At 35.7% G+C, this 13,327-nt stretch overlaps 3 protein-coding genes across 3 annotated transcripts in view; 2 read left to right on the top strand and 1 right to left on the bottom strand.

The window, feature by feature from the left end:
• Positions 1–628: 628 nt before the first annotated feature.
• LOC111788732 (60S ribosomal protein L38) lies at positions 629–2,113 on the top strand. The gene is made up of 3 exons (XM_023669195.1): positions 629–755; positions 1,421–1,604; positions 1,835–2,113. The coding sequence occupies exons 1-3, from the start codon at positions 753–755 to the stop codon at positions 1,855–1,857; spliced, it is 210 nt and encodes a 69-aa protein (XP_023524963.1). The 5' UTR covers positions 629–752; the 3' UTR covers positions 1,858–2,113.
• Positions 2,114–3,068: 955 nt separating this feature from the next.
• On the top strand, positions 3,069–8,623 carry LOC111788731 (basic leucine zipper and W2 domain-containing protein 2-like). Its single transcript, XM_023669194.1, has 8 exons — positions 3,069–3,222; positions 3,967–3,990; positions 4,824–4,929; positions 5,024–5,092; positions 5,840–6,333; positions 6,536–6,797; positions 7,894–8,102; positions 8,246–8,623. Exons 1-8 carry the CDS (start codon positions 3,218–3,220, stop codon positions 8,310–8,312), a joined length of 1,236 nt encoding a protein of 411 aa, XP_023524962.1. The 5' UTR covers positions 3,069–3,217; the 3' UTR covers positions 8,313–8,623.
• Positions 8,624–10,145: 1,522 nt separating this feature from the next.
• The window catches only part of LOC111788730 (beta-glucosidase 42), a 9,524-nt gene continuing 6,342 nt past the window's right edge, over positions 10,146–13,327 (bottom strand). Inside the window, exons 8-14 of the mRNA XM_023669192.1 lie at positions 12,853–12,968; positions 12,370–12,584; positions 12,264–12,298; positions 12,032–12,134; positions 11,531–11,639; positions 10,498–10,708; positions 10,146–10,295 (exon numbers count right to left, since the gene is read on the bottom strand). Of these exons, the coding sequence (XP_023524960.1) occupies positions 10,513–10,708; positions 11,531–11,639; positions 12,032–12,134; positions 12,264–12,298; positions 12,370–12,584; positions 12,853–12,968 (774 nt within the window). The 3' untranslated portion in view covers positions 10,146–10,295; positions 10,498–10,512. The remainder of the gene's footprint in view (positions 10,296–10,497; positions 10,709–11,530; positions 11,640–12,031; positions 12,135–12,263; positions 12,299–12,369; positions 12,585–12,852; positions 12,969–13,327) is intronic.

Raw genomic sequence — 13,327 nt, 5'->3', positions numbered from 1 at the left:
GGTTTGAGTATAAGCTCCTCTAACTTTGTTTATAAACCCAGGATCATTTCATAAATTAGTCAATGTGGGACTCCCTCCCTATTTCGTTATTCGTAGAGATAATCTTAGTAGCAATTTGTAGCACTCCTAAATAACGAACGACATAGGGCGTGGGTAATGAGATCGTGCGGGAGAGGAAACACTCTATTTTTAGCTGTTGTGAGCCTTCTTTGAGAGTACATTTCGGGACATGGGTCAATTTGAGTTATCGCTTACGGGCTTTAGTTAACGACATTTGTGGGTGAGGGAGACTCGTCGAAGAAGATTGAGTAGTTTGACGTGGTTTGATTTTCTCGTCGCTATCATTGGTTCAAAGAAGGTTGAGTCGTTCGATGTGGTTTGGTTCAGTCGTCACTCTTATTGGGTTGAAGAAGATCGAGTCGTTCGACGTGGTTTGGTTCACCCGTCGCTCTCATTAAGTCAAAGAAGATTGAGTCGTTGAACATAGTGCGGCCCATTAAGTATGAGATTATACGGCCCAACTTAAGTATGAGATATACGGCCCAACTTAAGTATGAGATATACGGCCCAACTAAGTATAAGATTATACGGCCCATTAAGTCAGTTTCCCCAAACCTTAGAATGGGCCATGGACCTTTGGGCCTCGGATTTCTGAAACCCTAAATCTGGCACTCCTTATTCCTTACTCGCTCTCCATTTGACAACGCCGTTCGCATTCGGGTCATCTCTCTTCTTCTCGCAGCCGCCCGAAAATGGTGATCTTTCCTCTCGTCTATGCTTATTTCTGTTCATCTGCTTCGCTCTTCGTATCTATGATGCATTTTGTCACTCTTGGTTTTTCTGTTAATGCACTTACCTATGTGTCGATTCATACTAGGGTTCATGGCCGAGTTTCTGTTGTATCCAATCAATAACTTGCTTTCTGTGCTTTCTGTATGCTAGAGTTCTCCAATTATTTGATTGAATGTTTGAATGCTAAAGTTATTCCTGCTGTTGAGGATAGTATTATTGGATATTTGGCGAAAACTTTTAGAATAATTGAACTAAGAATCTGGTGCTGATAAGAATTCGGATCAGGTTCCTTCAGTTGTATAAGTTCGACTATTCGGCCATGATCATGGTCACTCAACTTTGATTCTCTACGCTTGTACTGAAAAATGTTATGGTCGGGTACTTCTATTCCGTGTCGTCTTATGTGTTCTGACGTTCATTCATTGTCTGGATGGTTCTCCTTCCCATTTAGTTCACATTATTTCAAGCATTCCTGAAGTGAATGGATGGTATAGATTTATCGTTTTTGCAGTTGATGTTCTCATAAACTGTTCCGTGTCTTGAATGGGTTGATGAACTTGATGAATACCATTGTTTTTGAAAAAGAACAGTATGGCTGAAATTCCCTCTTGTGTATTGTTTTGGACAGCCGAAGCAAATCCACGAGATAAAAGACTTTCTTCTCACTGCAAGAAGAAAGGATGCCCGTTCTGTCAAAATCAAGAGGAGCAAAGATGTAGTTAAGTTTAAGGTTCGCTGCTCGAAGTACCTTTACACGCTCTGCGTGTTCGACTCTGAGAAGGCAGACAAATTGAAGCAGTCTCTTCCACCAGGTAATCTTTTTGGTTCTTACCCAATTTATAACAGTATATTCTCGAGTTCGTCTGATTGATTTCGGAACTGTACTATTAAATTGTGGCATTTCATTATTCAGCAAGAAAGAACAGCCATAGAGTAATAGACTGTTCTTGTTACATTTCTACATAGAATTCAAATTTGTGCTTAATTTTGTTCTTCAACTTGTTTCCATTACAACACAGATGTTTGGTTTAATTTCTTGTAGGTTTGAGCGTGCAAGATCTTTGAAGAAGTAGGGAGTCATTTTCTGAGATGGGTATGAAAAAAATTCAGGAGCTGAAGGAGAAGTTTATCATTTCTTTTGTATTCGCGTCATGCTGGATGTTTTAATTATGAAGTGATCCCCATTTTTGTCATCATATGCTAGAGATATTGGAGTTGGTTTTCCCTTTTAGTGTTTCTTAAATTTTATGAACTCTTTCAGATTATGAACACTCGAGATTTCTAGTTCAATCAAATCACCATTGGCTCGTTTGCTCCTTTATTTTCCTCGATTCTATTTGACCTTAAACTTCCTATGAACAGTTTTGCTTACAGAATTATTAAATTTGTTGGTGGTTTTAGTTGGAAGTTATGGCATTATGAAGGATGTTGATGGGAGTACTCTCTCTCTCTCTCTCGGCTTGTCGATTGTTGTATCGTCTTCGGTATCTTTACTTGTTGAAATTTATGCTATCAAACCTTAGAATTAATCATTAATAAGTTGGCATTCTCGTATATTTATTTTTTTTAAGAAATAAGTTTTAAGAATTAATCATTAATAAGTTGAAATTTATGCTATCAAACCTTAGAATTAATCATTAATAAGTTGGCATTCTCGTATATTTATTTTTTTTAAGAAATAAGTTAAAAGGTTAATGTAATCTTAAATAGTATGTGATTGACGTTTGAGAANAAACCTTAGATTATGTTCAATAAATAATCTAAAAAGTTTACAATATATAGATAAAAACGAGTATCTTATCTTAGTAACATTATTGATATGCTTTATTTCATAATGTAACGTATCAGTCTTGTTCTCTAAGTGTTTATGTATCTTAGCTTAGTAACATTATTGATATGCTTTATAACAAATATTATAACAAATGATAGTTTCGAGAAAATAATAATGTAATTTGGTAATAATAAGTAGTTTTAAAAATTAAAATTTTATCTATGATAAAAATTTATAAATAATTTCTAGGAGATTATTTACGATATTTAATCTATATAATAAATAATATTTATAATGAAGGTGTAGAAATTATTTCTAAGATTTTAAAATTATATGGATTAAATTATAATTTATCCAAAGTAACCAAATATATAAGTTAAGTTTAATGTATATATTTTTTGTGACTAAATAAAAAATTTGCAATGGAGTCCTTATTTTCCAACGGAATTACAATTCGGCCACGTTGTTTCATCTTAATTACATTCCGCTCTCACTATATAAACCTGCTCGACCTGCAACTTTTTACTCGTTTTCCTTTCTCCATTCCTCTCTCCCTGCTTTTATTTTGGCCTCTCTCGGTCATCTTCTGGGGACGAACTCAACCGACTTGTACAGACTCGTTAAGCTTTCTCCGATCCTCACTCGTCTTGGTTTATGAGGTTTTAATCGTTTTCCGTTTCTCTATCTCTCTCTCTTAACTCTTTGATGTTTCTCTCGTTAGGCCTGGCCGACGATTTCGATTCATAGATTTCGTTCATGGATCTGTTTGCTTTTGTGTGTCGGTCACTTGTGATTTCAGATTTCAGGTTTTTTGTAGCAAAATTTTGTCCCGGTTGTGTTTTGTCTTGATTTTTAATTTGTACTTGATCCTTTTTTCTTTTTCTTTTTTAAGTTGTTTCTGATATTTTATCGATCTTCTGGTTTCATCGCCTTTTGTCATTAATGTATCGAATTTTTGGATTTTATTTTGGTATCGTGGATCTGGTTTATAGGTTTATTTGGACGAAAAAGTTCTAATACCTAATTAGGGTTTAATCTTCAAATCACGTTTTTTTTCTTCTCTTTATTAGATAAAAACATACAATTTTTTTAATAGCTAATTCCGTTCCCGTTCAGCTTCTGATTGTAACTAATTTGTGAGTTGGATAAACGTTTCCTAGGTGTGATGTAGACAGATGTTGAAGTTTTTTCACGCAAGTCAGAATAGATATTTCCATGAGTTACATTTTTTTGAAATTTTTTTATTGAAGAAGCGCCTTTCTCGATTTACTCCCTCCCCCAAACAATAAGCGTGCTTATTCACATGATCTGTGATTATTCCGTAAAATTTAGTACACTTTTGCTATGGACTTTGTAGTCTAACTCATTATTTTTTCTTTTGTGGATTTTTTTTGTACATGCAGCTCGAAGGAGAAACCCACTCTTGGGTAAGCCAGGTTCTACTATTATTATCTTCTACCTTTTGTATTCTTTATATGGAATTAGTTTCTAGTTAATTTTTTATGTGGTATAGCTGATTTTTACTATCTCATAACTGTTTATCATTTTCTCTTTTAGTATTAGACCGTGATTTTCTCAATTGTTCCAGATGAATGGGTTTGTATGGTTATTTATGATAGGTTAAGTGGGGTATTGTACTGTGGTTAGGAGCTGGTCAGTTAATATTGTCTGCACCTGCAGTCACTGAGATAGATAAAAAAATAGGTTACGTGGGTGTTCCCCTTCCTCTTATCTTAGTAAAATCTCTAAGAAATGAAGAAATGGATTCTCACACCTCGATGGTTACCTTACAGTATTTCCCATAATGTTTGTTCTATTTTTTACTTGGTCTAAGGGTGTAAATGTCAATGAATCTATTTTACATTTAATCAATGCAATGGATTGTACCATCCCATTCTTGGTCAGTAGGCTATGTTTATTCTTACTACTGCTGGCTTCAGTTGATGTTGGTTTTCTCACTTACTTCGATAGTTACTATTTTAGAGTAATAAATTTTGTTTTTCACTCTGAAAAAATAGAGAACAATTATACATTTTTCTCTGTCTGCTATTTGTGGTTATGCTTATTCCATTCTTAAAGAATTGTAGCTTTAACAGCAGGCCCATTTGCTCTGAAAATCCTGTTCCTGTTTAAATTATTAGTGTATGATGCTATTAAATAGTTCATGAACGTTTTGTTTTCTTCACATACATCATTTTGGCATTCTGCCATCGGCAAACTGACTACTACTTACATCCCCCGTGATCGTTTGACTTGGCAGTGGCACGCGGATTAAGACCCGCAAACGGAATATTACGATACCACTGGACCCTGCGTCTTTTTCTGATGCAGTGGTCCAGATTTATCTGGATAATGCTGGTGATTTGGTAATTTCTGTACCGTCATTCATGATTGAAAAAATAGTTTTCAGCGTAGATTTGACTAACAATTTTATAATGCGATGGTGATTTTCTTGTACAGGAACTTATTGCCAGAAATATCGAGTCTTCAGAACTTGACTTCTCAAGATACGGGGACACCTTCTTCGAGGTAGTCATTTTGATGGTGTTATACACTCACTTTCCATACGGTGATGTTGTCTAATGTGAAACACTATTGAGGATCTTTCACTTCTCTTTGAGTTTTGATAACAAGATTGTCATCTTGACTACGTATTCTGTCCATTATTTTATGTCATTTTAAAGTTATCTTCATTGCTGATTGAAATTTTAATGTTTTCTCTAATTCATTCCTGAAGCAACGTTTTGTAATATTGATTGAACTGCATGCAAGTGACTAGTTTTCCCATTATACAGTACGAATTTCAATTACACTATGGTAGGAACGGTTAACCCATAAATTTTTCATTTTAGCTTGATGTATATACGTAATATATGTAGAACTTGCTGGAAAAGTAAAAAAATTTGCGGGTATATGGAGCAAGCAATAGAACTAGAATTATTAATATTTGAGAAATAGTTTGTCTTTTTGCTGAAGCGGTCTATCTTTTTGTTGTAAGATTGTCTTTTAACATGTGTATATGCATGAAACTTGTTCTTCCCCGACATCTGATCGTTTTCAACGAGCTAAATGCTTCTGTATTTTTTTTTAATTATAGAGCTGCAGTTATCCGTGAAGTGTTGGGCAGGGATTGCTCATTCCCCTTTTTGCATGAAAGTTTTGTTTCTAATAAAATACAAATTGTACAGCATTGCAGTAATTAAATTTCCTATTGCATCGTTAAGGAAGTTCAGCTAATTTGTATCTGATTTCCACCAACATATGTTGTACTGCCAGGTTATTTTCACTGGTGGACGCACACAGCCTGGAACAACAAAACCTGATGAAGGAGAGCGCCATCCATACTCTATATTAGACTGTGAACCTAAACGTGAAGCCATTCTACCATCTGTTATCTACATACAGAAAATTTTGAGGCGGAGGCCATTTCTCATAAAATATCTTGAAAATGTTATGCGAAGGTTCCTGCAGTCACTTGAGTTTTTTGAGGAAAATGAAAGAAAAAAACTTGCTATTTTCACTGCCCTTGCCTTCTCACAGAAGCTGTCGGGCCTGCCTCCCGAGACTGTTTTTCAGCCATTGCTTAAAGATAATCTTGTGGCCAAAGGGCTAGTTCTTTCATTTATAACTGACTTCTTCAAGGAGTATCTCATGGATAATAGCCTTGATGATTTGATTTCCATCCTGAAGAGGGGCAAAGTGGAAGACAATCTTCTGGAGTTCTTTCCTTCTGCTAAGCGGTCTGCTGAAGGATTTTCTGAGCATTTCACGTTAGTATATTTTTTACTTCGCGTATTTTGTTGAAGAGTATGTTTTATTTTCTTATTTATTGAATTATTATTTTCATACCATTTTTTTTTACAGACTTGATATAGTAGTGGTAATCTAAGTTGCAAATATTATGATTTTATTGTTTTCTTGAATATTAGAATCATTTCTCTATTTTTGTGCCGGCATGACTTAATTTTTCAGGAAGGAAGGGCTGGTGCCCTTGGTAGAATACAACGCAAAGAAAATGTTTGATGTGAAGCTAAGTGAAATGAAATCCGCTTTAACAACCCAGATAGCCGAGGAAACTGACATTGCTGAAGTCATAGAAAGTGTGAAACTTCGAATGAGAGATGCCAATTTACCCGATATTGAGGTTGTTCGAATTTTGTGGGATGTCATAATGGATGCTGTTCAGTGGTCTGGAAAGAACCAACAACAGAATGCTAATTCAGCCCTTCGTCAGGTAACTTTAATCATACACTTGCATCTTGCTCGCTTGTTCGAATTTTCTGAGCCCCTAGGTGGCCCTGTGTTTGAACCTTGATTAACTCAGCTATACGTTTGATGAGTAAGTTTTTGGGGCCAAGAGGAATTGGGTTCGGAGAGGGAAGAAAAGGGCAATGAAAGGGAAAGGGGAAGTTCCCTTGTTTCATACCCCTTTTACCCTTACTTTTTCCACTAGGCCAACCGTTAATGATAATTGAATAGCTTACCAAAGACAAACAGCCACAAAATTCACTTCATCCATCTACCNGAATTGGGTTCGGAGAGGGAAGAAAAGGGCAATGAAAGGGAAAGGGGAAGTTCCCTTGTTTCATACCCCTTTTACCCTTACTTTTTCCACTAGGCCAACCGTTAATGATAATTGAATAGCTAACCAAAGACAAACAGCCACAAAATTCACTTCATCCATCTACCTCTAAAACCCTTTCTTGGCCAAAACATAATCTGATAAGAAATTTCAGTTCACTTTGTCATTCTCACAGTCCAAGTTTCAATGAAAGAAAAAAAAAACCCTTGGCCTCTTAGCTTCGGAGTAATCTACCACCTCTGAAGCCACCAAAGTAGCATATATGATTTGTCTCCCTCCCGCAAATGGAGATTGAATATTCTCAATAGATTCTGGGAGTGCATGTCTTAGACTGTCAAGGACTTGCGCTAAAATCTTATGTCTGTTGTCTCTTGATTTTGGTTACTCTCAAGTTGGAGTTTCAGTTTCTGTTATAAAATTTTGATTTAGGCATGTAATCCCCTTTTTTCTTAACTCTTCTAAGGTTCAGGCTCATTTCTGTGTTCCCTCTGGATTCCTTCAAATATGGAAACTTTAGTCTGGGTGTGGAGAGGAGTGTTTATGTTAGTTTTGTTAGACTAGCTGTTTAGGGATTGACCTTGTTATTTATTTTCTATGCCCAACTAACATAAAGTACTTGAGCCATTGTTGTTCCTTGACATATTTCTCATATCTAGAGTGTATTTCCACATAAATTTTACAATTTAAAAGCTGTTCCTTGAAATATAGACAGAAGATGTTGAAGTATTGACCTTTTCTTTTCACTCAGGTGAAAACTTGGGCAGAATTGTTGAATACCTTCTGCAGCACAGGGAAGCTTGAGCTGGAACTTATCTACAAAGTTCAGATGCAATGCTATGAGGATGCTAAGCTGATGAAGCTTTTCCCCGAAATTGTTAGGTCTCTGTACGACCAGGATGTACTGGCTGAGGACACCATACTCTTTTGGTTCCGTAAAGGAACAAACCCTAAGGGCAGGTATGCATGTCATCTCTGCATAGACCACTGTTCTAACTTCTGTTCATATAGAGCTATTCTTGATTGATCTTTGTTTTGTTATTTATGAATCCGGCTGTGTATTTGTACTTGACTCTGCAATTGTGTAAATGGCAACATAACAGGCAGAGCTTCGTGAAGGCACTGGAACCTTTTGTGAATTGGCTGGAAGAGGCTGAAGAAGAGGAGTGAGAGTTATAGGTGGAAAGTGATTTATGGTGTTGCATTCCACTGAAATCCATCTAATATCATCATCTATTTTCTGAGATGCAACTCGGAATTGTTATTGCCTTTTTAAGTTTTGTGGTGTGTTTATGTACCAATAATGATGACTGATTTAGTAGCAATAATTATTGTAACGTTATACTCTACTACGACTTTGGTCATGCAATCTTTTGCTCTACTCTGTTTGAGGTGATATTTTTGTTATTTCTCTTGATAAAAATGTACTGAAAAGACTTGGTAGTATCTTGAATGATTTATCTACTTTTATTTTACTTTTATGATGTTATCTTCAACTGTTTTGAAGAATCAGCTTTGCATTGTTCTTAATAGACAGTCATTCAATTATTANCATGCAATCTTTTGCTCTACTCTGTTTGAGGTGATATTTTTGTTATTTCTCTTGATAAAAATGTACTGAAAAGACTTGGTAGTATCTTGAATGATTTATCTACTTTTATTTTACTTTTATGATGTTATCTTCAACTGTTTTGAAGAATCAGCTTTGCATTGTTCTTAATAGACAGACATTCAATTATCATCGCTAGTGGCTGATTCCTAATTTGGCTCATGCTGGAATTTGAGCAACAGGTCGGTTGTGCTTGAGTGGTTTGTTTATCCAACTGTTGTATGAATGCTACAATATTATTCCGCAGTATGAGATGAGGAATTATGCATGTTATGTATCCAAGGTTACATGTGTCACAATCGCGATTTCTAGGCAGCGAATTTGGCAATTGTGCGGCACTCACTCTCAGTACTGAGTGGGTGAAGCCTACTTCGAATTACGTTGCCTACGGTCAGGCAACGTGAGTACAAACCTCGGGTCTCGATATCAACAGAAGATTTTAGAAAGCGGGGGGAGAGGTTTTGAAAAGAGAGAATTTGAAATTGGTGTTATGCGAATGTAAGCAAAAAAGGCAACGACTTACTGCATATAACTATCGGGTAGGGAGAAGTTGAAAACTAGTCGTATCTCTTATAGTACATTTTGAGGCATTCTGTCTACTAGTACATTTTGAGACATTTCTGTCTACTAGCCGTAGCCATGACTGTCTACTAGTACATTTTGAGGCATTTTTGTCTACTAGTACATTTTGAGGCATTTTTGTCTACTAGCCATNTGACTGTCTACTAGTACATTTTGAGGCATTTTTGTCTACTAGCCGTAGCCATGACATCGCCGAAACGTATACTCTTAAAGAAAATAAGAAAGAAATAATACAACATGAAAGTGGTAAAAAAAAACAATAAAGAAAGCAATAAAGTAAAGGCAAAAGTTTCGGCATGAACATGCCTTGGACAAGCATGACCGTGACACTATGCATGCATGTATATTAGAAAATAGATGATATTAGATCAGTTTATCAACTTATAAACTTGGTTAATTTTCAGTCCTTGGGATGTGGTTCATTTTAATTTGCCTATAAGTTTTGGATGTTTTTGTTTTATTTGCTAGATATTTCAGGTAACAGAATACAACGGTTTGTGGTTTTAAAAGTTCAAATTTGGAGCAAAAACCTACTCGAAGAACCTTATACTATTATCAACTAATCAAAATGGTACGTTATTATAATGAAATCTTTTATACGAACCTTACACAAAAGAATCAACTAATCTATTTGATTTTCACTAAATATAACGGTATTGTATACTCTCTTATGTATGGCAGCCTGAAGAGATGACATTTTATGTGTAGTGAACTTGTGCTTGTAGGAGTCTAAACAATTAAACATGTGTCTATGGTTAATTCAAGCACTCAAGCACTCAACTCTACTAACTCTAAGGGTTCTTGTCATATTATCCTTTAACCACACACCAACTTCAAATGACAATGACATACATTAAGAGTGACATTTTAATTATGGGTTACCGAAACAACAAGACATGCCTGATAGATTCTCCTTAGATGGCTTCGACCAATATTTCGCCCCCTTTTTGCTCATCGTTTACCTTCATTCCAAGAAGCAAGTCAAAAGTATTGGTTAATTAATACCACAAGCTGATAGCAAACAAAACAAATGGGGAGCAAAGAGAGAGAGAGAGAGAGAGAGAGAGAGAGAGAGAGAGAGAGAGAGAGGCAAGAAGATTTAAGATTGAAAATAGATGAGAAAAGGAGTGTCAATAAGAGAAAAGGAGTGTCAATAAGACATACGAAAGGAAGGAGTGTTCATTCTTGCTTGCCACTTTTCTCATCGGAACCTTTCAAGAAGCGGAGGAACCAGTAAGCAGAGGATTTAGGGTGGCGAGTTAGGCCATTCTTGTAGTCCACATACACCAATCCAAATCGTTTGGTGTAGCCTTGAGCCCACTCAAAGTTGTCCACTAATGACCATGCAAAGTAACCCCTAACATCTACTCCATCCCTGTGCAGAAACTCCCATATCAGCACCAAAATAATTNACCATGCAAAGTAACCCCTAACATCTACTCCATCCCTGTGCAAAAAATCCCATATCAGCACCAAAATAACTCATCATTCAGTGTAGCAGTCTGCTACTGACAAACAAACTATCTCCGTTTGGTCCAATTTTCAAAATTCTAACACAAATGAGATTAAATAAAAATAAGAGAAGAACTAAATTAGTCACTCTTTAAAAGTATACGAACCAAAATAGATATTTTTGAATTATTTCGACTAAAATATATAGAGATTAAAAGAATAGGGACTAGAATAGACATTTTAAAAATAAACTAGAGATGAAAGTATGAGTAAAAAATAGAATCTGAACCCAAAAGNAAATTAGTCACTCTTTAAAAGTATACGAACCAAAATAGATATTTTTGAATTATTTCGACTAAAATATATAGAGATTAAAAGAATAGGGACTAGAATAGACATTTTAAAAATAAACTAGAGATGAAATTTATTCCGAGTTTAAGGACTGAAAGAGAATATTTGGAAGGTTAAGAAGCCAAAACAAAAGGTTTGAAAGTTAGAAACCAAAACGAGATTGAGTAGGAAAGTTAAGGAACAACTAATTTTAAAGAAATAAAAGTTAACCCCTCGTATCTGAACGCCAGTACGGTTCAAGAATGAAAGAGGCTATACGAGAGTAAAACTTGAACAAAAGGTAAATGCTAATGTGTTTAAAAAAAACTCGGTTTCAGAACCTCCTAAATCAATAACAATGTCATCTCTATTGATTAAGAAAACATTTTGAAAGAAAGAAATGTATGCAGCCAACCTGATTGCATTAGATATTTCAGCCAGATAACTCTTGAAATAACCAACTCTCATTTTGTCATCAAGCATCTCATGTAGTGGGCAAGTTTCATCTTCTTCATCATCCACACCTGAAATCGGAAATAAAATATTGCATGGCCAGCAAGGTTCAAGTTTTCATCACTTTAAGGATAAATTCCAGAAATATTAATCAATTCGTCATTCAAAATACATAATCCCTCCGTTTTAAGATTCTGCAATTGCCAGTTTGATTGAACAAATTGAGAAGACCACTGCATAACTGGGTTCAAAATGGTTCACACTCATGGAAAAGCATTAATCCACGGGGAAGTGCCAAGTATACCTCGAATTATAGGAGAGTTATTCTGTAATTCCATTATCTTTTATATTTCAATATATTTGGGTGATCACATGGTTGGTTGAAAAAATAAACTACAATTTTCCTTCCATCAGGGAAGTTCATCGCATTCCAATAATGTTAGAAGGCTTTCAGTGCACATACCATTCTCAGTTATGATGATAATTGGATTCTTATATTTCTGTTTTACGTAGTTTAGAAGCTTTCGGAGGCCCCAAGGAACAACGTAAAGCCATTCTGATGCCGCCTGCATATAAATTTCACAGCAAAATGAAGGTCATAGCTTACACAGATGCCTACTGAAAATGCCTTTATTGCAGTAGAAGTACAAGTGTGGTTGTATATACTGTGATGTGTGAGAGAGAGAGAGCCATACCTTCTCGCCGATCAGCTCACCATCTTCCCATTGAACTGATAATAACAGAAACGTTAAGCATAATCCTTGTTCTAAAACAGGGAGAGAGAGAGAGATTGGGATTTACCAATTCTTTCCATCTTTTGTGATTTGTAGAAATCATTGTGATCAGAGGTCTCTTGTACATCAGCAATAAACCTCGATGTGTAGTGATTCAGACCCACAAAGTCCACACTATTCGTAATCAACTCCTTTTCTTCATCAGTGAATTTCGGAAGGTTATCTCCAAGTTCTTCATGCATAACTTCAGGGTAATCGCCATAAAATATTGGGTTCATGTACCTATTCCAATATTAATAGCTCAACTACTAAATAATTATGCTAGGAAGGGACTTCGAGCAACTCTGGAAGTCCTTTTTTATTTTTAAAGAACAGTAAAGGGTTTTCTATAGTTAACTCTGGAAGTCCTTTTTTATAATCACTAGTATACAATGAAATGTATATTGACGCTTGTTCATGAGGGGGCTGAAAGGAGATAGACATTACGAAATGGTATATCTTTTCCCTGTCCCCAACAATAGTAAAGATGCCACAAGAGTCCAGAACTTACCACCCAAAATGAAAATCAAGGCGTCTAGATGCAGCAGTCCTGTCTTCAACTTTATTTGAATTAGGTTCTGCCCATTCACAATCTACAGATATACCTATTTGTCCTCCCTGTTGTGCCTGGAAAAGGACGAGAGTAGAAAATACCAAACATATTTCATGTGATTACACACGCAATACGAAATAAATTTTAATTTCTTGTTTGGTGTGTGAGGGTGCATGATTGGCCAGAATCTTCTCCAAACATATTCCTTTGTTTTTTAATTGGTAACTTGAGTTTTTCAACTAACTCTAGAATTATGAAATTATGTGTTGCTTCACAATCTATCATCACAACTACCACCTGATTATGAATCTTCAACATGGTGTGTCATGAAGTGAAGTCCACAACCCAAATTGAGGACTACTCTACCAAATTAGTCAACGCCAGATGCTCCCTTAAGGTTAAATCTTGGTTCTCCAAGTCTATAGAGAATCTT

The sequence above is a fragment of the Cucurbita pepo genome, chromosome LG02 (assembly GCF_002806865.2).
Source record: "Cucurbita pepo subsp. pepo cultivar mu-cu-16 chromosome LG02, ASM280686v2, whole genome shotgun sequence".
In the NCBI taxonomy this organism is placed as follows: domain Eukaryota; kingdom Viridiplantae; phylum Streptophyta; class Magnoliopsida; order Cucurbitales; family Cucurbitaceae; genus Cucurbita; species Cucurbita pepo.
This window is presented reverse-complemented; position numbering and strand designations above follow the sequence as displayed.